Below are 26,630 nucleotides of genomic sequence, written 5' to 3'. Positions count from 1 at the left end.
ATTTTTGAAAAGGCATTGATTTTTATCCAGCCAGATAAATGGGATGACAAAGGTTGCACATGGTCCATGGGCCACCTGTTATCCATCCCTGCTGTAAAGACCTTCATGGCTTGGGACTTGGGTATCTCAAGGATGGCTTACTTCAACGTGCACTTGCTTGTGTGATCAGTCATGGTCAGAGACCCTTCTGCAGGTGCCAAAGTTATCCGAAGGTACATGGGTATCGCCTTTCAGTTGTGGTACTTTACTTATGGAATGTGTGTTCCTAGAGCTATTCAGCTGGTGCTGACTCTGATGTCTTTTTGGCTCCAGGCAAAGGGTTTTTTAAAACTTTCCCAATTTAACAACAACAACAACATCAAAGATGCCTATGCTGGTCCACAAGGGAATAACGTCTGAATCAACAGTTAGGTAATATCTTTATTAGGACTTACTGATATCCCACAAAATTGTGTCTGAGTTCTCAGAACTCTTCGTGAGGCTACCTTGCCTGACTAATGTTCTGGAGAACTTGAAAGCTTATACACTTTTATGGAAATTCCATCATTCCTAATAATGTTATTGATCAACTGTGGATTAATTATTCCACACATTGGACTCAGGTAACTATTTCCACCATTCTTTGTTTCCTGTCCAGTGCACAGTCAATAGGATCTTCATTACTGTGTCTAAATAAATGTTCTCTGAAATAGTGAAAAAGCAGCTCCAAGTTCAACAGGAGCCAGTAATAAGAATTCATGTGAGAAATGCAATCAAGTGGATCAAGCTAGGCTAAGATCTCATAAAGAGGCATAATTCTACCAGTTGCTTTAGAAAACAATAGCCTATGCTTTTAATTTTTTAAAATCTCAAGCACGGAACTGTGTGCCATTTAGGATAGCTGCATATCTGAAGATGTCTCATTCTTGGAAACCTGATTCCAAGCCAGTTTCAGAGAGTTTTTTCCAATGATAAGGAAAAGCAGGAGGTTTGAAATTACTATCTTGACAGCAGCTGGAGTAGAAGTCACCTGGTTACTGTTCTCTCCCACTATGGTGGGTTTTATTGTATTTCTATGTAAGTTACAGACATTATTTCTAGATTTATATCTATAAATGTAACTTAGCATATGCAGCTTGTATGTCATTCTCCTGTAGAACCAGCCTTGAATAATGAGGGTGAAAGGTCTGTGGGTGCCATAAATGAAACCCAGGTATTGCAAGCTCCTTCCATCTCAGAAGGATAAAATATGTGACTCTATTCTATCTTGTTCCTTTTGGCAACACATAAGCAGTCACCCTAGATGAATTACATTCTTTTCTCATTATAAATTAGCTTCTCTATGCACAATTTTTCATTAGGATCAAAGAGGAATGAGCAACTTGATCCACATTTTCCCTTCATTATCTGTGCAATCATAAGGGCAACAAAAGAAGAAAAAAGAATTTTCAGGATCCTGATAACAGTGAAACCATCACAGCAGTAATGCTGCCTCCAGGATTTTGCAGGCCGCTGGGCTTGTCGTGGCACCCTCAATGGCATCCCTAACCTGCAAGAATTGATACATGCAAACTGAAGTGTTCAAAGCTGCATCTCATCTGCTTGGATACCATATACAAAATGGAAGTAATAGCATTGTTATGATGATGGGCCTTCTAATTATCTAGGGAAATGCACAAACACTCCATCCTGTGGAGCCAGCCATGAATGATGAAGATGAAACTGATCAGAACTGCAAGTTCTATAAATGAGTCTTGGGAATTACAAATTCCATATCTCTCAGCAGAACAAACTATTCTCCTCTTTGTCCTGCCCTGCTCTTTCCACCTTCTCATGATGATTGAGGAAAGATTACAGTATTTTTACATTCTTCCATGCCTTGTTTAATTTCTTCCTAAGTGCTCTGTAACTATTTTACACATTGCAATGGTGTTATGAGCCATAATTTGGAAATGAGCACATTATACCTGGATTGTTTTACACAATCATACTGAGTTATTGTCTGTGCTCACTGTTTATAATGTAGTAGGTAGCTTGAGCTGGCAGAAGAATAGTCTTTAACAAAAAGTGCAAAGGAAGGGTCAGGAAAAACTGCTGAGTGTCACATAATCCACATTGCTGTCCCCATGACTTCATAAAGTACATAAAGTGATGATAATGCAGCTTGCAAAAATGCAATTACTTTAAGTATCTGCTGGGCAGAAAAGTGGGGAACTACTCTTATCACTAGCCACTTAACAACCAATGTATTAATCAAAGACGTTATGCCTCAATGACTACTGTTTGTTTTCCATCTACTTTTTGCCTATATATTGGTGACATTTCCCTTGATTGTGTCTATCATTCAATGACATAAGATATCCAAAGACTGAAAATAAGTCAGTGGTTTTATATATACTGCTTTGGTGAATGGATAAACAATGGACATGCAGGACTTTATCCTGAAGAATGTGCTGACTTGCCTTGTACCATAGAGAAGGGGGAGTAACTCTCTCAATTTTGCTTACAGCTAGCAAGACCTCAGTGGTGGGGAAGTGAAGTTATGGCAGTTCATTATGATTCTATTGCCTTTTCTTGGGGCCTTATCCTGCAGTCTTCTACATTCCAGTGTATGTCACTGAAGCTGGGTGCTTGGGACAGAACAGGGATTGCATTAGTGCATTGCTCGTCTAGCTGTCTATCAGTCTCCTTTCTTGAGCTAGCCAAAGTGATCTTGGGGTTGGGGCTGGGATTTCCATGGCTTGTTGTGCTGGGGAACTTTATAATACAGGCTGGCAACGCCTTTTTGGCTGTGGCTGAAAACTTCATGACCAGCATGGGTCTGTCCTAGTGAGTATATGGCCCCAATAATTTAACAGGGTAACTGTTTAGGGCTGATTATGATGATCTGGAGGTGACTTTCTGGGACTTGGCCTCTGAAGTAGCAGGAGGCCAATTAAGATAATCTTTCCCAGGAAGATTGATCACTACAGAGGGTTTTCTGATGGAGCTTGTGAATTCTCTTGTTATCTCAGCAGGTGATTCTCTTAAAGTCAGAGCTGGAGTAAGACGACTTGCTGCCTGAGGTAAAGACCTTGATGGTGCCCCCTCCAATTCTATGTATAAAGGTCTGTCTCAGAAGAAAACCATTTTGGTGAATCCAAGAGTACCAATAGGTCATTCTTCCCCAACTCTCTCTCAGCATAGGGCCTCATAAAGTTGCTTCCATGCCAAACCTTGGCCTAAACCTCAAAGGAATTGGTTGCAGACAATCCAGATAATATTTAAATTCAAAAATAAATGAATAATCACTCTCATCCAAGAAGACCTGGAGCTGCTGCCTACACCTGCTTAAGAACTTTGTCCAGGAAGAGAATACTTTTTACCAGCCTAAAATTATTGAGATCTTCTGTGTCCTGAAAGGAATTTTTCAGGAGTGGCCTCACCACCACCTGTATCAAGTGGCATCAGAAGATTCCTTGTAAAGAAGCATTAATCCCTTTCCAGACCCAGCTGGCTGTCCTTCTCTATTAGCTTTTATTAGCCAAAATATTCAAGGATCCACTATGGACGTGATTACATGGGTCTCTCCAAGTACCTTGTCAGAATCCTTGAGCTGTACTAACTGGAACTCATCCAAGAAAACTTGACCAGGCTGTGCTCTGGGAATTGTGCCTGATTTCAACTGTGATAACATTGGAGAGGAACTTCCAGCAGATGCAAGACATTTTGTCCTGAAAGTGTCTAGAAAATGTCTCTAAGATGTTCATAGGGCCAACACATAGTTGGCTCTGGACAACCCTAGGGAGGTCCCCTCTCCAACAAAAGAAAGGAGGCAATCAGGTATTATTTCTTTGCTGCTCTCAGTGCCCCCAAATGTATTTAACCATAGGCACATACCAGACTGCATCCACTAGGAGTTTTCCTGCATCTTCACTCAAGCTGTCTCCATTGATCTCATCACTGGGATGTACCACAGAGCCATCTAAATGATACTACAGAAAAGGTGCAATTGTGTCAACTGCCTGGGCCATCTCTGTATCACAAACATTGACAGGGATTCACTAACCAAATCAACTGGAACACACCAAAAGCCCTCTGAAAATCTTCTGTATCCATCATCCTGCTGGGGTAGATCATCTGACTAGGTCCCCCAACCCTGCAAAAGGAAAAAAGTCACCATTAATTTAATTCTCAGCAGACAGTGATTTGACCAGGACAAGGGGAGCATTTCTGAGACATTATCTTCAGATTGTATCTCCAGGTGATGGAAGTGTGTGCGTGGATATGCTGTGCCACATGTATTGGGACAATGACATACTGGGACAGTCCTATGCATGTCATAGAGTCCATGAAACCCTGAGTGCCCCAGATAGGGCTCCCTGGATATTAATGTCCCCCAAGATCAGCAGCCTGAAGGACCTCAACATCACAATCAAAACAACCTCTGTCACCTCGGGTAGGAGGACTGTTGGGTCATAGGTCGGATACTCTACCAGCAGAAACATCAATGCATTCTACTGGCCTAGCATGAAATGCAAACACTCTAGACTAATATTCAGATGGAGAGAAAGCACCATTTTGAGAACGTTTGCTAATTGAACTGTTTATAAAAACTTTAAATAAATAAAAAAATAAAATTGTAATAATTCCTCTAGACCACAGCAATCCCCTCCCCCACCAGCTCCTCAGTCCTTCCTGATGCTGTACCAAGTACCATGATGGGCAGAGTTAGGAGATGTTAACTCCTTCCTGTTCACTCACCAAGGTCACAATCATGCATGCCAGATTGCACAACTCATCTACTATTAAGTCATGGATGATGAAGTTCTTATTGTGCACCAATAGTGGCACTTAAAAGTAGCATCTGGAGACCTGAGGAGAGGCTAATAGGGTAACCTCCAAACCCGCAGTTGAAGAGCGGGCTGGAACACAGCACAGTCATTAACTGCCTGAGCTGCATTTCAGTTACCTATCTAACCCTCCACCAAGTGCCATGTTTCCGACTATTCATCCCTAAAATAACTGGTTCCCCATCAGCCCCACCTGATTCCATAATGTCCCTCTGTGGCTCTTATATGGGTCCTATGAAAGACGGGCAAGCCACCCACCTCCAAATTCTAGAAAATGACAAACAGGCAGACACAAAATCTTCCTTCTCTGCTGTACCATTGTCATTCTTGGCTTATAAATGTTACCTGCACAGAGAGGGGATGGGATGGGTGCATAATGGTAATTGTGAATATATCTTTACTGCAATGTACAATTCCATCTTGCCTAGGAGGTGGTGGAAAGACCGTGGTCAGAGCAGAGCAGAGCAGAGCAGAGCAGAACAAGAAGGTGATACTAGGAATTTCTGTGTGACAGTGTGAGTTTCTGGAAGTAGTATGCTCCTGATTTGAGTTGTGACTAAAGCAACTGTCTTGCTTTTGGTAGAATTCCCTTTCATTTATCACATTTGTATCATGCCCTTCATTCAAGATGCTCAGAGCAATTTCCTTGGGACTATTAGAGCCTATCTCTCAAAAGATCACTGAGAAAGATTAGGCTGAAAGACAATCATTTTCTCAAAGTCATTTTTTATCTATTAAGCTTGACTTGACCTCATGTCTCCAAAATTCAATAATACAATCACTAAGCCTCACAGATTAATTCTGGGTGTGATCTACTGGTTTCCCATTTGCTTTTGATCCAATCAATTTCTTCAAAAGATTGAACAAACTTCCCTGAGGAGCAAGCTTAGAGATAAATACCTTTTCAAGTTTTTACAGAAGATCAGATTGGTTGGGATGGAGCCTGGGCTTCCATCTGCCCACTGCACAATATGCAAAATGTGGCTCTCAAAGTAATATCCCTTGCAATAGTTTGGCTTTCTGCATTCAGGTCATATATTTTGGAAAACCATAGGTACTTGATTAAAACAAAAACTACTTCTAAGAAGCTCTACAAGAAAGAAAAGCAAAACAAAAATTTGACTCCAATACTCAACATGCAGATAATACATCCCATTACACGAAACAGTTAACATAACAGTAAACATTATACTGTTTAGGAACTTGGTCCCTGTCAAGCAACATTGACATAGATTTCCCAGGATGACAGCAAAATCTACTGAATAATGAAAGAAAAATGTTTTATCTGAATCCACTCCCAGACCTCTGCTGTTTGTCAGAACCTTCTCACACTGCTGAATAGGGGGTCTTTTGAAGCATGTGAAGTTTGACAGCATTGCTTGGAATATTCTACAGCTTGTGATCCATGAAATCTGATTTATTTATAAAGTGGTATAGCTAAGTAACCTTGGACACTACACTTAATGGCCTCATATGCCAGTAACTAGATCCCCAGTTTCTGCATTGCTTCAATAACGAAGCATATATTTATTTGGGAGTAAGTACTATTTTGTTATAGATAAGGAAAAGAACATAAGAAAAGCCAGGCTGCATCAGACCAAGGGTCCATCCAGTCTCATATTCTGCTTACATAGTGGCCCATCTATGAGTGCAATGCCAGCCTCCTGGCCAGTTTCCCCAGCAACTGGTGAACATTGTTGCTGATATTGGGGATGGCATCCAGGCATCAGGACTAGAAGTGGTCCATAGGGAAACTGGGCTCCAAGGGTGTCCTTGAGCTACTTTATCCATAGGCCCATAGTCCAAATCCTCATGGATTTGTCTAAACCTAATAAAATGAACATCTATAATCATGTGGATGTTTGGTCAGCAACCCCTGATTATAAAATGTTTTTATAAAGAAGTGGTGGCGAGCACCCTCTGTCCCAGCCTGCCTAGATGTTAATCTTGTCTGCCACTGACCCCATTGCCATATCAACATAATTCTTTGGGTGATTATTTGAGACCTTCTTGGGCCTTTTGGCCCTAGACTTTGTCCCCTATCTTCTGCACTGTGTTTAGAGACAACCAACCTAGAGGACAAGTAGGCTGTTCATTCTTGATGCTAAGCCAACAGGGAGTGCATGAACAGAGCTGCTGAAACGGAGTTCAGCTGCAGCCATCACGCTGTTGTTTGCATTGCTTGAAGTCAAGTGAGTACGGCCCACTAGATAACCGGAGGGAGCGCTGTTAAACTCAGTCATCCTTTTCAAAGCCATCTTCACAAACATAGTAAATACGACAGAGAGCAACCTAATCAGCTCTCTTCCCCGGGAATGAGGCAGAATTCTGCATAAAAACAGCAGTGCAGTGATGCTGTTTCAGGTACTTGTTTACTAGTGGGTCCTAACCTCAGGTGGTAAATTAGGGTCTTCCTTATTTTTCAGATCTTATTTGTTTATTGATTGTCACATGTGTATCTCATGTTTCTTCCGAGGAGCTCAAGAAGACTTTAAATAGGTCTTCACAACAATCTCGTGCTATATTTTGGGATGATAGTCTTATTCTATGAACTTTTTGGCTAAGTGAAAATTTTCCTGTTTCATGGTCAGCAGCACCTATAACTCTTTCAGATGTGTATCTTCCTGCTTTCATTTGTGAAACAAGGATACAGTAAGGGGGTTTACATTCACTAGAATATTCCAAGGCTAGAATCTATGTATGGTGACAAATACAGAGTCCTTGTAAGCATCTTTATTCTACATAGAAGACTCTAAGCATACACAAACCTCTGAGAATGCACAAAGAGAGATGTTGAACCCTCTCTGTGTCCCCCCTTTCCTCAGCGCTTTGCTTATGATCCCTTTGGGGCCTGTCTCCGGAAGGAGGAGCACTGGAACCGGGTGCACCTGCATTCTGCATGTTGAGCCCCTAATTGGGCCAGCCTGAGGCTGTGATGACACGCCCTCAGGTCCACCTCTGCAGAAGGCTGACTTTCTTCATCTGAGAGACTGCCCATTTCCCAATATCCTCCCTCAAGATGTTTGGTCCTTCATCTCCTTCATTCCCACTAGTGGGGAAACTGGGCCCCAAGGGTGTCCTTGAGCTACTTTATCCAGTGCAGGCTCAGACTGGTACTGAGAGCTTGGGTCTGCAGGTGCAGGCCTGTCCAGTACAACAACAATTTTGTTATCAGAGTTTGCGCTCTGAGCATCCTCTGCTTTAGCCAGCTCCCTGTCATCCTCACACTCTGAGCTATCAGTCCCTCCAAAATGGTCAGCTTCTCATGTGTGCCTGGGAGTCTGTAGGGGAGAGATAGTGATTATGGTACAATGCTATGCATTCACCTTGAGTTCCAGGCTCAGAGACAGAAGTCATCTCATATTGCATGGCTTGTCTCTAGATTGGCCTTCATCAATCTGATGTTGGGCAACAACTTCCGCAGCCAACTTACCCCAGCCAGCCATGCTGGTAGTTGTAGACTAGTACTGTATCTGGAAAACATCTGCTTAAAGAAGGCTGTTCCAGATCTTTGTGAGACCTCAGAGGCACTCTGGGAGTATCCTCAAGAGATTTCCCTTTAGATAGATCTCTGGCTGCCTTCCAATACTAATCTCCATTTACAAAGTCCATGAGATCAAAGGGGTGGGAAAAGGCATCTATTACAGAAACAACTAAATGAGGTCTCAGCCTTTCATTTTATAGCATCTGAAAATATATGGAGTAGAACTAATGCCAAAGGATTCCACTTAGAGGGAGAAGTAAAGCTGTCAGAGTTTTAATAGTTTGGCGTACAATTGCCATCAGGAAATACTGTAATGCATAGATTATTTTCCTTGATAAAGGTATACCACTTAAGCCAACAAGTAAAACATTTCATTTCATTTGCTCCTTCAGCGTATCTATTTGCTGGTTAAAAAAAAAGTTTAGGTAATTTAGGTAATTAGGCTTGCATATTTCTTCTAGAAATTGGTGAATGAATGCTAAAATACTGATGATCAATTTTCACCAGTCAGATGTGCAAATGATCCTAATGTGCATTAAGATGTAGGGAAAAAAAATCACTTCTGTAAGAGATAGCTTAGTGGAAATTAAAAATTGACCTTTGGATGGCCAGTTCAGATAATCAAAAAAGAGAAAATGCTTCACCAAAAAGACAACACAGAACTGAATTAAAATACATGTACTAATGTATAGGTATTTATGCAAACTTAGAAATAGTTACAATAATTTTAAGAGAAATGCAGTATATCTCACTGTAATATGGAATACCGAGCATGTGACCAGTGTGCCTCTCACTCTATTGTCTAGGTTGTTGTTGATGGGTAGCTTCAAGGCCCCTGTTCCCCATTCTTAGGGCTCTTTAACTTTAGGCTGGCTGGGTTTGGCCCTTCAGGGACGTAAGAATGCTCATGCTGGATAAGACCAAAGTCTTTCTAGTCCAGCATTCTGTTTACACAGTAGCCAACCAGAGGCCTATGGAAAGCCACAAGGGTTGTAGAACGTAAGTGCATGGCATGAATGCAATGGCATGTTCCTACCCATGTTCCTTTGCAACTGCTGTACATGGCATATTGTCTCTGATACATGAGGCAGCATGGGGCCACCAGGACCTGGAGCTATCAATACCCTTCTTTTGTATAAAGTTGTCCAATCCCCTTTTAAAGACATCCAAATTGATGGTCTTCACTGTATTTTATGGAAGTGAATTCCATAGATTAATTAGGGTCTCTGTGAAGTAGTCTTTCTTTTTATCTCCCTTCAGTCTCTTATCAGACAGTTTTATGAGATTACACCATGCTCTAGTATTGCAAGAGAAGGAGAAAAATATCTTTGCATCCACTTTCTCAACACTGTGCAGAACTTTTTGTATTTCTATCATGTATCCTCTTATTTTCTTTTTTTTCTAAGCTAAAGATTCCTAGCTGTAATAACCTTTTCTTATAAACCTTTGCTTTACCGCCCTGATCATTTAGCACTTCTTCCAGCTCTACAAATTAATGCACTTTCTTCCAACTCCATACTATCCTTTTTTTAGGTATGGTAACCAGAACACTACACAGTATTCTAAGTTTGGTCACCATAAAGTTATATAAAGGCAGTATGCTGTTGGCAGCTTTATTTTTGATACTTTTCTTAGATAACACAGAATTTGCCTTTTGGGCCAACATTTTCACTGAGTTGTCAACCCTAAGATCTATTTCTTGTTTAGTCACTGCTAGGCCACATTCCATCAACTAAAACTTGAAGCTGGGATTATCCCCCGCCCCCCGGCATGCATCAGTTTACACATGCTTACTTTGAACTGCATTTTGATGTCCTTTTCTTCATGATTACTGATAAAAAATAGATTGATGTCACCAGCAAACTTGATTAATGCACTGCTCATCTCTGACCCCAGATCATTCATGAATAAGTTAAAGGCACTGTTACCAAGACAAATACCTATGGGACCCCATTCTTTATATCCATCCATTAGACAAATCTACCAGCCTTTCAGGGAGAGGAATGTCCATTGTAAAGTAGGATACCTGGCTATCCTAGTTGGTAATTCCATCCACACTGCAAATTAGACACTTTATTTATTTATTTATTTATTTATTTTTCAATTTATCTCCTGCCTTTTTCCCGCAAAGGGCTCAAGGCAGCTTGCATCATTCTCCTCCTCCATCTTATCCCCACAACAACAACCCTGTGAGGTAGGTTGGGCTGAAAGTCTGTGACTGGCCCAAAGCCACCCAGTTGGCTCCATGGCTGAGCGGGGACTAGAACCCAGATCGTCTGAGTCCTCGACCCATGCTCTTAACCACTACACCACACTGGCTCTCCAATCTGATGCCCTCATATCTGATGCCCTCCAGATGTGTTGGGTGAATGGGTCATGCTGCAAGTTGTAGTACAAACCAACTTCAAGTCAATGTCATCTCCAGGACAGAACCATCAGGCATCTTTGACTGCAACACTGAGGCCAAGACTGACGGAAATGAGGAAAAATCAAAGGCTACTCAGGGGATGGTTGGATACTGGCAAAGTGAGGCAGTACTAGAGGTAAAAACAGAGTTAGGAGTAAGCAAAGGAGGAATAGGACTAGAGGCAAAGACACACAAGAACACAAGATAGCCACCACAAAGATGCAAAACTGAGCAGAAATGGGAGGTCTTTTCTGGGCTTCCTTTGGTTCCCAACTGTCTAAGTAGACTGCTGCTAATCCTATGAATGTTTGCAAGGTAGAGCAGGTTGCCTCCTAATTTCAGGGGAAGCCGCAGCTCTTTGCAGACTGAACAGATTGTGGCAATAGGCCATCAGGCTGGGAAATGTCTACAGTTCACACACGGATGCTGGTCTTCATCAAGTGGAATTTGAGGCCTGATCTACTCATGCAAAAGAATGAGACAGGAGAATGAACAGCACCATGACATGCTAGAGATACTTTAAAGCAATGCTTCTTCATGTAGTCACTTTGTAGGTCTAAGTTATTTTTGCTGAGGCAAAGAAATTGTCTTTATGAGACTTTGGCCCTGGCCTGATAACAAGGAAGAGAAAAGTTTTGCTACTTGGTAAGAGTCTGAGAAGGAAATAATTAGATATCACAGCAGATGGTGAAGCCATAACAAACTGCGTAGACATAGCATTGGTTCTGAGGTGATGCTGAGGCAGAACATGTTTAGGAAACCATGGGAAGACCATGCAAGACTTACAGAGACTTCCTTTCTTAAACTTTAAGAAAGTTAAACTTTCTTCTGACAAAATGTGAGTTAATATTAAAAGGATTGCATGGTTCTGGGGAGGCTTTTTTATTGATTCCCATGTGATCCACAACCCTGGGAAACTGTGGGGATTAAAATGCTATGATGCTTGGAATGGGTTAGCTTGATTTAAGTAGCTGGAGCTGGTGGGAGTTTAGGATGATGGAACCTGCTATATAGTACAGTGTAACTTTATTTACTTGGTCTCAGTTCTTTATGGCCTCTATTTTCAGTATCTTTGTTTAAAACTGTTATTTATTGTTTTTATTCTTTCTTTATCCTCTGTTCGTATGCACTTGACAGTTTTCATCTTATTTTCCTATGCAGTTATTGACTCATATAATTATTTATCTATTGTTCTTGTATAGGCCATTGCATATCAGTAAACTACTTCCCTATGTCAGATACAATTGTGCCTGTAGCCTTTGTTACTGGCTTAACATTATCCATTATTTGAGCCTAAACATTGACACATTTGCTGGGAGCCATAAGACTCATGACTGATGCATTTAAGAGAATCTTTATGTCTGGATGTTTGGTGGGACATTCTTGTCCTTAAATTCTAGACACTGAATGTTTAACTATGGTATTTGTATTCTTAGAAAATATATTGTCAAGAAGCATAGCACATAGTTAAACTGGTTCAATTCCTTATTTTGCCTACCCAAATCAGATTGCCATCCATCCATGGTGACCCGCAAAGAACTTCATAAATGTTTTGTTGACTGCTCAAGGCTGAAAAAAATGGGGCCATTACCAGGCTACTATACATGGCTTTTGTTTACCTCTGTGAGTTACATATTGAGTTATATATGGGCTTGTGCAGCCCAGCATAGGATAACCAAAGCAAGAAGGCTGATAGAGCAGTCTAAATGGCAAAAGAGGAAGATGGGACTTGGCAGAAAGAAAGCTATTAATTTCTATTTGTTTCTTTTACTAATGAATATAATTATGAAATTATGCTGCACTAGAGTTTTTGAAGAGACATAATGTAATGTGATTCTTTCTAAAATGCAGATTAATCCCATCAAAGGGACAAAGGAGACGATGCTGCAGTAAAACATCAATAGTACTTAATGCAATTCATCACAAGATTGGCTTCTGAATGAGATCAAAGTTCCGACAAGATGATAGGATAGGATGATTGCTAATCATATGGTACATATGGATGGGTCAAATGTGGCTATAGAGATCTGTTCTTTCTATTTATCGGCTCACTGCTGCATTTTCTGTTGCACATTATTAGCACTCATGTTGAAATTGTGTGTGACAGTTGAGTAGTCTGGGCCACTTGTAGGGGAGAGAAAACAGATGTAATTCTCTACCTCACCAAAGATATCAGCAAAGTTGTTATTACCCCTTTCAACAACTGAGAAGCCCCTGTAAGACTGGATAAGAAAGTCCCTATTATTTAGTATTTTAAGTGTGTCCATTATTTTTAAATGTCATTAGTCCTATTCCCTTCCTATTCTCCATTTTCTCTCTCATTTCTCTACCCTTCCAGTAATTCTCATGAAGCCACTTTCATTTGATTTCAAAACTCATTGACTTTTGTCAAGCGCATTCTTTACTTGGAGGGTGAGCCAATAAAATTAGTTTGGTAGGAAGAGGCATCAAAGGCCATTTTTAGGTAAAAAAAGATTCAGTTCATGGAACCTTAATATACTGGACTGGTTCATGCATAGCACTATTGAAATCTGCCTTGCCTGAGAGCATGCTCACACATCATGGTGACCTATGGATTAAACAACACATTGGATGTTGGGATTGGGCCCACTGCCTTCAATGTGCCTACTATTACAACCTACAACCTACTACAACCTACAATCAGCAACCTTCAATTGGCTTTTTTTTTTTTTTTTTGGTATGCAAACTCATATTATACAGTTTTTTTATGTACAACCCAGCAATTAACACAACAACAAGCCATGGCTTAACTACTAGGCTGTGATGTCCTCAAGCAATCTAGTGGTCCATGTTCACATGTCATGATAACCAACCTCTAAAGAAGCTAGTCATGGATTACCAAATAAAAGCAGAACTGTTTGTGCACTGCAGTCAATGTGTTCCATTTCTCTCACTTGTCTCTGACAGTCCAGCTTATCATGTAGACTGGGTCATTCATTCCCAAAAATGGCTTGTTAACTGTCTTCAGGCCAGAACGAGAAGCCATGATTGGTTATAGACTTGCAAAACCTGGCTGGTTTAAACCATGTTATCATGATGTCTGAACCTAGAACTGAGGCTTATCCTAGGTTTATTTGTGTTGCTGCCTGCCCCAAACAGTGGTCAGCAGGATCAGTTCAAAAGCAAAACTGCTCAGAGGGGTAGGGAAGGAAGCAATCCAGAATTAGGGATAATAATATGGAGTTTATTAGCCTGTCCTTAAAACAATTTTTGACTAAAGCAACAAACCATAGCTAATATGAACAATTCACTAGCATTATGTGCAAATGTAGCCACTATGACTAAATGCTACAGTGTGCAGGGAGGAAATAGTTTGAAGGAACAGCTCCTGACTGTTCCTACTTCTTTGAGTCATCCCTTTTACTCTCATTGACCTTTAAACAATGGTTTTTATAAACAACCATATATCCCTGGCTTCAGGAGGAGCCCTCTGATTATCTGATCAGTTAATTAACAGACTGTGCTGTAAGGAAACTATTTGTATGCCGCTACAAAGAGTCTTGTGGTCTTGTTAAAGTTGGACCAATTAGTAGTGACAGCCTGTTTGGACTAGAGTCCAGTTCATCAGATGCATGAAGTATTATCCCAGCAAGTCTAGCTGACCACCTACCTCCCTTTCCATTCATCCTTCTTTTTACATGCATGAAAGCATAAATGTGGAGAGCAAAACAGCAAAGAAATAGCAAAAATGTGATCTGTGAAAATGTATATGCAAAGCATAAGTTAAGCAACTGAATATTCACAATAGCAGTAAGTAGTGCTAATGCCATAATATAACTTTTGTTATGTTAATTAACACCTGTAGTGGGGCAGAGAAAAAACATTATCAAATCAAGCACGAATGGAATCAAACATTTTGTCTTGTTTTCATTCAGCTGAAATCTCTCTTTGAATTTCTTCTGTGGTGAATAGTAGCTTTCATGTCAGTAGTAGAGTGACCAAGTTTCTGAATATTGTCATTTCTGTTGAGCCCATTAACTTTTTTCCATAGAGACTGAGCTGATTGCTGGTGATCAGCTCCAGCCAGCAGGGCCAATGTTTGCAGCTGATGGGAGCTGTAATTTAACATCTGGAGGGCCACAAGTGTTTCATTCGTTGTTTAGTTGCACCTTTGGTCTTTCTGCTACTGTTTCTGTACTCCTTGCAACCTCTTGTGCTGACATCAACAGATTATGGTAGTACAGGGCTAGAGTGTCTATATGATGCTCTTATCAAATAAGTATTGTGCATGCTTATGCAAGAATAAATGCCTCTGAGTTCATCAGAACATACCCCCTAAGACGAGGGTTTAGGATTAAAGCTGAAGTTATATGGCCTATTAACATAAAATAGTAAAATGAGGTAGCTGCTAGTGGTCACAATTCATACTGGAAAATATTTGAAAGAGGCAAATAATGCTGCAAGTAATGCTTTATAGGAGTAGGAAGGCTGCAGTCTCGGCTTGTATCCTATCACATTTATTTGATGATTCCCATTTCATCACACGTATCCAACATCTTCTTCCAAACAGTGAGGAAGGTGGGGATACATGGGGATATCTCAGTTAAACCTCACACTAACCCTGTGAGATGGATCTAGGTGATAGATAGCCACTCACTCCAGTCCAGGCAGGTGATCTTCATGAGTGAGTATGGATTTGAACCCAAATATGGCTTTGATTTAATGGGGAAATAGTGAGGGTTGTTGGTATAACATGTATGGCACTCTGCGCAGACAACAAAGTGCATTAGACTCTTAATCACCTTAATTCCCAATCCTGTGGGGTAACTAGAATGGAGTGGTAGGAAGTTTTAAATAAATAAAATAAATCTGAATAAAGGATACAGAGATCTGAGCATAGCTCTTTTCAGATGCCGCCTCCATATATAGGCATAGGCCATGTATCTGTGGAGGAGAGAAAGCACAAGTTCATGATCTACTTCCATATTTATATATTTCTATGATGCTTTCATACCACTTAATATAATGAAATTTCTGTGGCTCTCATCAAAATGCATATATAAAACAATATAAAGTGATAAATGCTTAAACCAGTATAAAAATACAATAATACAATGGGAAAGTATCATAAGGGAGCCTGTGTAATGAAATGCATTTCCAAGAAGTGCTATATTATCACACCTGCTTCTTAATGGCATCAGAAATTATTTAAATATGGGGTGGGGGTGGGAATAGGAGAATATCACAGCACTGGTGGTCAAGTAACAGTTTAGGAAAGAGCCTTTGAAGAGTTCTGACATTAGTTCAGGATATTTAATTTACGTGATGACAGAGACTTTTTCTTTGCAGTGTTGGAATGAGTTTTTATACAATTCGTTTATGAAACCAGGCAAGGAAGAAATGCATGCCTGCCTTCATTCACTGTTTCATGCTTCTGCTATGGTATTTGCTGACATTTCACACATAATGCGGCTGAAAGGAAACTTTCTGATCTAAATTATGTTTTCATGGGAAAATAGGGGGTGGAATTAAAAAGATGATGAACTTGTACAGGCTGAGTTCACATCTGAGTTTGCCATACATTTCATGTTTTCCTTAAGTAGTTTGGATCACCTTATTTCTGTACTCTAAACTGTATTATGTATTAGGTTAAAAATACCCTTATATAGCTATCATCTGCATCTGTGTCTTCTATGTGCATCAGAGAAATATGAGCAAACATATTTGCAGAAGAGTTGGAAACTCTAAACACAATTAAGTAAATTAAATTATATTTATATCCCAATTTTCCACATGAAAATAAATAAATGAAAAACAGATTCAGCAACCCAACTATTTAAACTAAGACTAGGTAACTGGTGGCCATCCAAGATGTTTTGGCCTGCAACTCCCTTTGGTCATAGCCAGCATTTTCACTGATGTGGGCTGATAGGTGTTGCTGCCCAAAAGATCTGGAAGGCCACAAGTTGCCTATGCCAGACTTAAACAATGTAGCATAATTGGGAAAACAACAACAAGAAAGTGAAGCAGAGGTGGCAGGAGAACAATTCCAGAACCAAAACAGCAGCAGCAACGACCTAATTATTCTTGCCATTAGACAGCCCTTTACTCTGTTTCTTGCCAGATAAAAACAGAACTTTCAGATGAACCTCTTCAGATGAACATAGAGACTAAACAGCCTTATAAATGCATCAGGCACTTAGGGCTATCGAAGTAAGAGCTACCACTGTGAATAAACCCCAAATGTTCAGGGTGATTTCAAAATGGAGAATGAAATGAAATGTGATAATAATTAATTAATGTGCATCACATCTGACCAAAGCTGGAGGCACAGTGGGCCCCTTCAGGACATTTCTGACACTTCCCAAGGTGAAAGAGGCTTCCTTCCAAAGAAAGAGACAGAAACCAGACCTTAGCCTAGACCCTCAAGGGGCTTTGTTTGCACTGTCCTTCTGGAACTTTGCAGATTTCTTGCCTGTAGGCATCATGATGGTGTGTGCTGTTTTTTGTACAAATTACCCTGAATATAAGGGAGGGAAGATGGAAATGAATCATGCACAGCTCAGATGTAAGGCCTACATACCTTTCCACAAGAAGTGCTTTACCTATCCTACTGAAACTTTTCAGTTTTCTTTCTTAGAGATGCTCTTTTTTGGAGTGGGGGAGACTTTCTGAAGAATGGTTTACATAAAAGCACATGCTGGTTTAGATACACTCAAAATGTACAGGCTCCTTTTGGAAAGATGCCATGAACTTACATGACACAGTGGCCATAGGAATTATAACCATCCCTGCACATTTATCCAGTTCTACAAGAGCTATTTTTTAAAGATACAGGCAGTTGGGGTGTGTGTGTATGTACCACTGGTATTTATTATTATTTTTTAAATTCCCATGTTCATCAATGGGAGACACAAAGAATGGTTTCTGAATTTCAGCATGGGTTCTGTACCCAAGTCGAAGTAGATGGCATCTGAATCAGTCTGAGCAGAATCAGACCATTTTCTGATGTACTGAATAAGGGTCCAAGTTGACTCTCTTCCATTAAGCATTTGTTGACTTTAGTTACTTAAACAGACTGGATAAATTTACGTTCATATTCAGGCCATGACAGAGAAGGCGAATTTTAGACACCATAAATAAATTTCCTAGAACGGTTGGTCATAGAACCAACCAGCAGGGAGGCAACCTTGAGCTTAATATTTATTGGTGGTTTTGTAACTAGTATGAGATGCAAGATGTACATAGTTACTTATTTTTTTAAAGTTTTTAAAGCCACTTTTCAGGGAAACATTTCCAAGGCAGAATATGTACCAAGCATAGCATAACACACACGCACACACACACACACACACACACACACACACACACACGGTAGGAGACACTGAGCACAGTGCTATCTAATGTTATTTATAGGTAAGCAGTCCAAGAAAGTCCAATATAGTCGCTTAGGACTCCAAACCACAGTAACAGAAATTAATCTTTCCACAACTTGTTTCACTGGTCCTCTCCAAAAGTCAAAACATAGTCAAAGTAAAGGAGCCTCATGTAGATCCCATGATTTTAATTTCCCCTTCTCCTGTGTACCAGTTGTATCTTGTAGTCTTCACTCATAGAATAACCAGTGACCACAACAGCTATTCTAAGGTCAGCATTAACTTTCTTGCTCTTGTCTGGAGGTTTAGACAATTCACAGAGGTTTTCAAATGGTTTAACTTCCATGTGGCTTATCTCTGATAGCATAGATGGTAAAAATGAGTTAGGAGGATGAAGGTAAACCCAGTGTCATACATATACTCTTTGTCATGAATTAGACTTCTAGTCCAATCTCTCTCTGCTTTTAGGAATGAGATTAAGGCAAATCTTAATTTGGCTATTTAAATTTTTGATATAATTTGTGAATTTGATTTAAGGTGCAATCCCATGCATGTTTTCCATCTGAACTTTAATAGGATTGGGATCTTAATATTTCTTGTGTCTTTTGTTCTTGTTCCTATATATGTTTTCCGAATTTCTCAGAAGTGCCTTGGGTGCAGCAGAAAAATGTAATGAGCAAGTACAGACTATTATGTTTTTGTTTTTAAGGTCAAAAGATATGCTATGGTGATTCAACACATCCCTGCTACAAGATAGCCTATTTCCAAGATATGTCCAGGCGTGTGGGTTTCCAGGAAGCTCTCCATGCCTGTGAGATGGATGGTGGAGTACTCCTAAGCCTTGAAAGTGAAACAGAGCAGAAGCTAATAGAAAGTATGCTGCAGAATCTCACAAAATCAGGCCCTGGAATTTCTGATGGCGATTTCTGGATTGGGCTATGGAGACGTGGCGATGGACAAACTACATCAAGTGCCTGCCCTGACCTTTACCAATGGATAGATGAAAGCAGTTCACTCTTCAGGTAAATGTTTGTGACCGTTTCTCAAAGGCTTCTATTGAAAACAAAGGTTCTTTGCAGGAGGACAAAACAGGTCTAAATATTTATTTATTTATTTTAGGTATTTTTACCCCAATCAATAAGTTCGGGTCTCTGGATGGCTTACAAGTCAAAATCCAATAAATATATATAATACAAAATAATACAAAATATAATAAATAAATGCAGCCATGTCTGCCTTACAGCCCCCAAACCACTCAGAACTTTCTGTTGTGCTGATGTCTTTCCGCCTTGCTTTCTTGAGAAACCTCATCTAACCTGAGCCCTGATTAAGAACCAATTCATAGCAGAATCCTGCAACCCAGGATACAGCATCCACAAGATCAATGGCTTGTATCGGTGCAAGTTGTAGCTGAATAGGTAGAACTATTTAAGTCTGCACCTTCTTTCTCCTCTAGATTTTATCCTCCCTTTGCTCCACTGGTCAAAGCGTCATTTCCCTTTCTTTATGTTGTTTCCCAAAATTCTTCCTCTCTTCTCTTCTGTCTTGTTTACCTGTAGCCCATTCTTGTTGCTGTGTCATGAGATGCCCCTCAAATAGTAGAAATATGTTTGCTGGAAACACATGTTCATGGACACAGGCGCTAGGGATGGGTTACTCACTGCATAATAAATAGTGTTGCTTTTGTTTCCCTCATACAGACCTTGAAGAATGTGTCCCAGTTGCCCCAAATCCTGCACTGTCACATGCTAGGATTTTTAAACAGTATCTGTAGAGACAGTTGTCAGTTCGGCATGACTTCATTCTTCTTCATCATTGTGTTGTCATAATCATAGTCATTATAACCTCTTCATTGAGGTTTCCAGTGGAAAGGTAGCAAATAAAACAAAAAGGAACAACACAATAGTGTATTAAAATTTAAACTCAGTGACTCGGTAATCACACTGCACACAAGACCTCTTAAGCAAAGAACTTCTCTATCCTGTTATCTGATGTCCGTTTAAAATGCTGGCAAGAACTGAGACCTTCATCAGAGGAAGCATCAAGCCTCTGGGCCCCCAAACTCTCTCTCTCTCTAGCTCAAAACATCTACAGGAAACACTGTTTGGATCCTGGGGCAGTTCTCAATAACATTATCCTCACAGTAATTTCTGCCCTCTTCAGTAACTATGCCACAACAATTGAAGCTTTCAAGGTTTCTGAAACTGCTATTTCAGATGAATTGAGACAGGCTTCATGGAAGCTTTAAAAGAGTACATTTGGCCTATCCTGAGCAATTCTGGTTAACATTACTATGACTGGAGCTACCTTGCCTGACTTTGAGAATTCTTTGGCAGGAGAAAAGGGAACTTTAATGTCGTTATATGGGATTTCATGTATTTAAAACATTCCCATTTTTCTCTTTATCAAATCAGATTCCAGAGTTCTCTGCAACAGTCTAATGTAATGTTGAACTGCAATAGTAAAAGACAGCAAGTAATTTTTTTGAGGTTTATAAGAGCTGAGCAGGGCTGTCAAAGACAGGATGTTTGTTCATAGGGTTGCCATACAGAAGATGTTATGGCACATGACAATTTATTTTGAGGCATACTGTTGCATTATACAAATTCAAATGCCTTGGTAAATAAGAATGTCTCAAACTGGCACTGAAAAGATGGTAAAGTAGGCAGCAGACTTGCCTGTTTCAGAGTACACTGCAAAGCTGTGGTACAGTCACCAAGAAGGCCATCTCCTTGGGACGACATAAGGTATTTCAAGCAAGGAAGGCACTTGGACTAGGCCCTCAGAGGAAGATCCTAAGTCATGACCAACTTAATGTTGGAAGTGATACTCCTTCAGGTAGATGGGTCCCAAGAATCTAAAAATTTAAAGGAGAATTGGATTCAGAAAGACATAGGGAGCCAGTGCATTTCTTCTAAGTTTGGAGTGATAGGAACACATCTAACGCTTCCAGTTAAAATTGTGACAGCAAAATTTTGGCACTACTTGAAACTTCCAAATTATCTTCAAGGGCAGCTCCATGTATAATGCACAGCAGTAATCTGTAGCCAGTATCTCTTTGTATCTCTTCCACAAACTGGGTTCAGCAGACAAACTAGCAGAAGATATGTCATGCAACCAGTGCCATCAGACTTCTAGTGCTAAAGCTTACAAGTTAGCAATCCTCTTTGCTAATATGTTTTTGTTATATTTGGACTTTGTAATAGAAATTGGTATACAGATGAGCCTTCCTGTGGGAGCGAAGCTTGTGTTGTGATGTATCATCAGCCAACTGCAAATCCTGGTTTGGGAGGGCCTTATCTTTACCAGTGGAATGATGACAGATGCAATATGAAGCACAATTTCATCTGCAAGTTTCAACCAGGTAGGGAATTCCGAAGCCAAGCTGCACATGAAATGTATGATTTTGGCTTTATTTTTAAGATTATCTTGGGTTGTCAGTGACCTATCTATTACATCTTTCCAGAGGTGAAACAAATATAACAATTCTTGGGATTCAAAACTGAGGAGGAATTCTATACATCCCACCATGAATAAGTCCTTGCTTCTAAATACCATGACTCTGTCCATCCATCATCTGTTGCAAAACTGCAATGAGTACATTGCTGTGACAAATCTTTGAGCAGCCTAGTTACAAAAAGAATCCTAGGCAGAGCTTCTGTTGAGCTGCAGAATAGTTGTGTACATTCTCATTGGTTGGGCATCTCGTGAATGGAGGTTAGGATGAAAATATGTAACAACAGTGTGATCCTATAGAAGCTTACCTTGAAGTAAGTACCATTGTAATCAGTGGCGCTAACAGGGAATAGAATTCCAAACCTAATTAAGTACCATTTAGGTGGAGGAACTTTAAATTGTCGGTCATATGTTGAGGACACAGTCACATCCTGTCATACATAATGGTTCACTTTCAGTTTAGCTTAAAGTATCTGAACATTCATTTTAAAACTGAACATTGTCTAGATTTTTATCCATGGTCACACTGAAAAATCATATAAGTGGTCTATTTTTTCATTATTGGCTGATTTATTTAACAGATGACATCCTAGAAAAAGAATTAGGAGACAGAACAGATCCACATTATGGTAAGAAACCTCTAGATTGAGTAACAGTGGTAAAGCAATATAATCTGATTAATCATTTTGAAAACCCAAACAGTCGTATAGATGAAAAAAGCAGACTTGTGGTGGAATAACTGACTGATGACTCCTGGAGAGAGTAGTGTTTACACTGTATGTTTTGCTAAGTATATGAAATGGGTATGTTTTAAAACATAGTAGTTTGTAATTCCTAACCCAGATGTGATTGCAACTTTACAATAAAATCCTATAGACAAATATTTCATCCACACTTATTCCATTTTAAAACTGTTTAAGTGTGGGGTCTTCATTGTCCTTTCAAAGTGTAATAATGTTACCAGAAGCTATAGCTCAGAAAATAGATTTCATTTTATTAAAATATGTAATTGCTTTCTCAGAAGTCCAAGCAACGGTTCCATCTGGGAAGCCTCATGATTCAAGCAAGCCAGAAGATCATTTGCCAGTGGTTGTTACTGAAACGGGTGGTAATGTATATGATGCTAATATCTGAGCAGTATTTAAGCATAAAGCATAGGTTATATAGACATGCAATAACATTTTTTAAAGCTTTCAGGGAAGCTTTTCTATTTTGAAAAACCTTCTCATTGAAGCTTTGAAGTAATCTTAGGATTCCCGGAAATACAGCTTAAAAATCAAAACCAATGAAGACTGAACAATTAGGTACCTCTTGTGCTTTAAGATTTCATGGTCTTGAGCCCTCTTGATCACATAGAACAGAAAGAGGTTCTAGGCACCAATTGTGCTGGTGGTGTTTAATACAGAGACAGGCAACTTTTGTCTGTCCAGATAACTGGGCCTGTAAGTCCCCTGAGTCCTCTCTTTTGCCTGTGCTGGCTAGATCTAGTGGCTATTGTAAACTAGAACATCTGGAGGGCCATGCTGAGAGAATTTATATATACCATTTTAATGAGATGAAACTGGAACTCTCTTGTTTCAACAAAATGATTTTTTTTGTAGGTTTAATTCCCAATCTAATTTATGTTGTTATACCAACTATACCACTGCTGTTGTTGATATTAGTGGCTTTTGGGACATGCTGTTTCCAGATGTTGCATAAAAGGTAAATATTATACTTGGAGAAGCATAAACCTTGAAACTTAGGTTTGTGGGTGTTAGGTACTGTAGCATGTTCCATTCATACTCACTTATTCATATTCAGATCCATTCCACATGCAATGCAATGCTATTCACCTCTGACCTGTAACATTATCACAGTGTAATGCACCAAACCAACAGAAGGACACATGTAATTATGCATATACCTAAAAATTCACCATGTGCTCAGTAATCCTAGCATGTTAATTAGCCATGGTACCTCTCCTAAATAAATTAACATTACTTTTATGCTAGTATAAATATGTTCTTGCTTTTTGGTACATTAACACTGCTAGTAAAATGTCACCCCAGCCAAATACTTAAACAAGAAAACTTTGCAGTATAAAAATGGATGCATTGTTTTTTTCTAACCTTTTCCCACATCTAAATATTTCCTTTCAAAGTTTTACTTAAAAGATCCAAGGCAGTCAATGACTTACTCAGCTTTAAAAATTGGCTACTTTCAGTTACTGAAAGGACTGGAGGAAAGACTGTTTCCCAGGGCCAGATCTGTTGATTCACCTACATATATGTTCTTAGAATATTATGGTTACTGCTTCCTCTGGTCCACAAGTAATGACTGTTTAGGCATGAAAGCTACTGCCACCCACCCTCAAGGAGTAGCAACATCAGGATATAACTAAAGGTGACCTCATGTTGAGTTCCTCTTTCACCTCCCCTGTCCCATTACTGGCCAAATGTGCCATTTCTCCAGTTCCTTTGCCAGATCGGCATTAGGCCATGTTGGGAAGCTAAGGTGGTGAGACACAGAAATGTTCAGCTCAAAGTTACAAGAAGGAAAGGAAATGACCCAAGGCTTCCATTTCAGTAGCAGGCTCATGTCAGGTATGACATCTGGCTGTACTCTATGGGAAGAAAAGGTATATTGCTTCTGCTCCTGTAGGGAGCATAACTTTTGACAGAAGCACTGACAACTAAGGCAAGGCATGAGAAGTGTCCAGATGAAATGAACATACCACCCAAAGCCAAGCATTTCTCCTGTGCATTATGGCAAATCAACAACAGCTTGTTCATGCTTAGCGGCTTTCCGTTTCCTTTCTTCTAGGGAAGCAAGGAGAAACTGCTTCAATGAGTCATCTCCATTATCATCTGAATGCCTTGCAGAACATTTAGATTCTAACTTGGTATATTTCTCAGTTTTTAAGATTGCAAGCTACAGTTCCTGAAAACTTTCCCAAATACCTAGAGTTCTCCCCAAACACTTTGCAGAGGGACAGAATCTCCTCATTTGGTATCATTTGGTTTCTTTGTGAAGTTATGACAACCTGTATAAGCTCTAGACATACAGTTCAAAATGCCCTATTTTCTGCTCTAAGTTTTAAATCACCTGATAGCTGCCAGCATCACCACACACATTCTGGATAACCCACACATTTCTCTGGCCATGCTGCTGAAATTTTAAATGTTAGAACAGTGCCTTGGAACTTAAGCCACAGAGAAGCAGCTTCTATACCACTGATGTAGGGCTCCAAGTTAGCTGCAAAATGCATTTACATTACAGGATTGGTTCCTAGGTTTAGGGTAGTGGAATGAGGAATCGAAGGCATTTTTCATTTTTTTAATGGCCATGAGTGTGCTCATGATTTGATGTTTATTATTTTATAATTACATTAATTCTAATAAACTTTGGATCATGGTAGGAATCAATAAATGGATGTCCACAGGTAAATTTAATAAAGAGGGAGTTAAGCACTCCATTATCCAATGAGGCAATTAGACATATACTTATTTTTTCAATAACTCAATATAAATAAATTAATATTGTATAAACTATACTAAATCTCCAGTTTCCTCAAGTATATATTTCTGAATCATTAGCCCCCATTAGTAATGTTAGAGGTTCAGAGATAGTCTTACTATACAAGTAGAACTGACATGCCAGCTACATTCATTGCTCAGGTCATGGTGATTCTCTTTTCCCATAGTCTTAAAAGTACTATGACTGAGAAGAATGAAGTCTAACTTCATAGTGCAGGGATTTATAACTTGCCCACACTACTCGGTCATCTCTCAAGATAATTTACAGAGGGATAGAATATCTTCACCTGTATCGGTTTATTTTCAAGTGAAGACCTTGAAGATATGACAATAGCTTTGAAGATACAGTTCAAAGTGCACTGTGTTACTGCTGTAATGTCGGAAGGGTTCTTACACTGTGGATGAGCCCATTTGGGCTATTCTTCAATGCCCAATTGTCTCCAGCTGCACCCCACATGTCCTGGATGGGTAACAATTGCCTGGCAGGAGTTTACACTGTAGTCCTGTATTGGCCTCCATCTTCTTTACCATTTGTTCTGCCAGCTAAAGCTGATGAGAGTTGTGACTCTCCAGATGCTTTTGCCTGCAAGTTGCCGACCCTTGCCTTAGTGAGATGGCGCACAGAATCTAAGGGTGCTTCTAGATGAGACATACATACATCATGAAGTCGCCTTGCCTTATCCATAGGATTTTGCAGGTGCATTCAGACTTCGTTATCTTCAGTGCGTAAGCCCACTGCCACGTTTTCCAAATCTTCTTCCATCTTTTTTTCTTTTAAAAATATGTAAAGTTACAAAAGATGGAATATAGTCACTCAATGTGTTTTGATTGGTAGTGTTAGGGACCCTCCGTCTGAAAGTGTCCATGTCATTGGGTGTCTAGGGTGGACACAGCCTTCCTTTATCAATGTTTCTTTTAGGAAATATATGATCTTAGGTCTGAGACCAGTTTTTATCTACTAAGTGCACCATCATTAATGGAAAGCTAAATGAGAAAATTTAGAGAATACTGAATAATTTTATTTTATTAGTTATATTGCATCATCCATCAGCCATTATATAATTCATGAATGTATGAAGAAATGTATAATGCTGTAAATGAGTATATACAGTTATGCATACATAGACCTTTTTAATTTTCCAGTAAAGGAAGAACAAAAACCAGTCCGGACCAATCTACACTATGGATTTCTAAGAGCCAGAGGAAAGACAGTAGCATGGAGGTATAAAAATATGACAGAAATGAAAGCAGGAATGACACTTTTTCATTCAGGATTTATTATAATGTCATGTCAGATATTAGCTTGGAATGGCTTGAGTTGAAATGGCAATGGATCAGCAAAATGAACTGGAAGCTCCCCCTTGAGGCAATTGTTCAGATCATTTTTATATGCAATGTTTGATTTTTAATTCAGTAGCAAGACATGGCACTCTAAAAGAAAAACAAAGAATGCATTTATTTTGCTAAGGAAATGACTCCGCTACAGATAGTAATGTGATGGACAGAGCATTTGGAATATATATATGTGAGAAATGTCTATTGTATGTGTCAGTTCTAGAACAACTCTTTCTAGTTTGTTACCTTTTTTCTTGTTAGTTTCTCATACATTGTACTATT

The 26,630-nt window shown here is 39.6% G+C and overlaps 1 protein-coding gene across 1 annotated transcript in view; it reads left to right on the top strand.

Annotated features, from left to right (window-relative positions):
- CHODL (chondrolectin) overlaps positions 1-26,241 on the top strand; it is a 31,003-nt gene extending 4,762 nt beyond the window's left edge. Inside the window, exons 2-7 of the mRNA XM_044441753.1 lie at positions 18,749-19,061; positions 21,246-21,403; positions 22,077-22,124; positions 22,517-22,603; positions 23,097-23,199; positions 26,157-26,241. Of these exons, the coding sequence (XP_044297688.1) occupies positions 18,749-19,061; positions 21,246-21,403; positions 22,077-22,124; positions 22,517-22,603; positions 23,097-23,199; positions 26,157-26,241 (794 nt within the window). The remainder of the gene's footprint in view (positions 1-18,748; positions 19,062-21,245; positions 21,404-22,076; positions 22,125-22,516; positions 22,604-23,096; positions 23,200-26,156) is intronic.
- The last annotated feature ends 389 nt before the right edge of the window (positions 26,242-26,630 follow it).

This window comes from Varanus komodoensis, unplaced genomic scaffold, assembly GCF_004798865.1.
Source record: "Varanus komodoensis strain SLA01 unplaced genomic scaffold, ASM479886v1 scaffold4, whole genome shotgun sequence".
NCBI classification, from domain to species: Eukaryota; Metazoa; Chordata; class Lepidosauria; order Squamata; family Varanidae; genus Varanus; species Varanus komodoensis.
The sequence above is the reverse complement of the archived record's forward strand: the minus strand, read 5'-3'. Positions and strand labels throughout refer to the sequence as shown.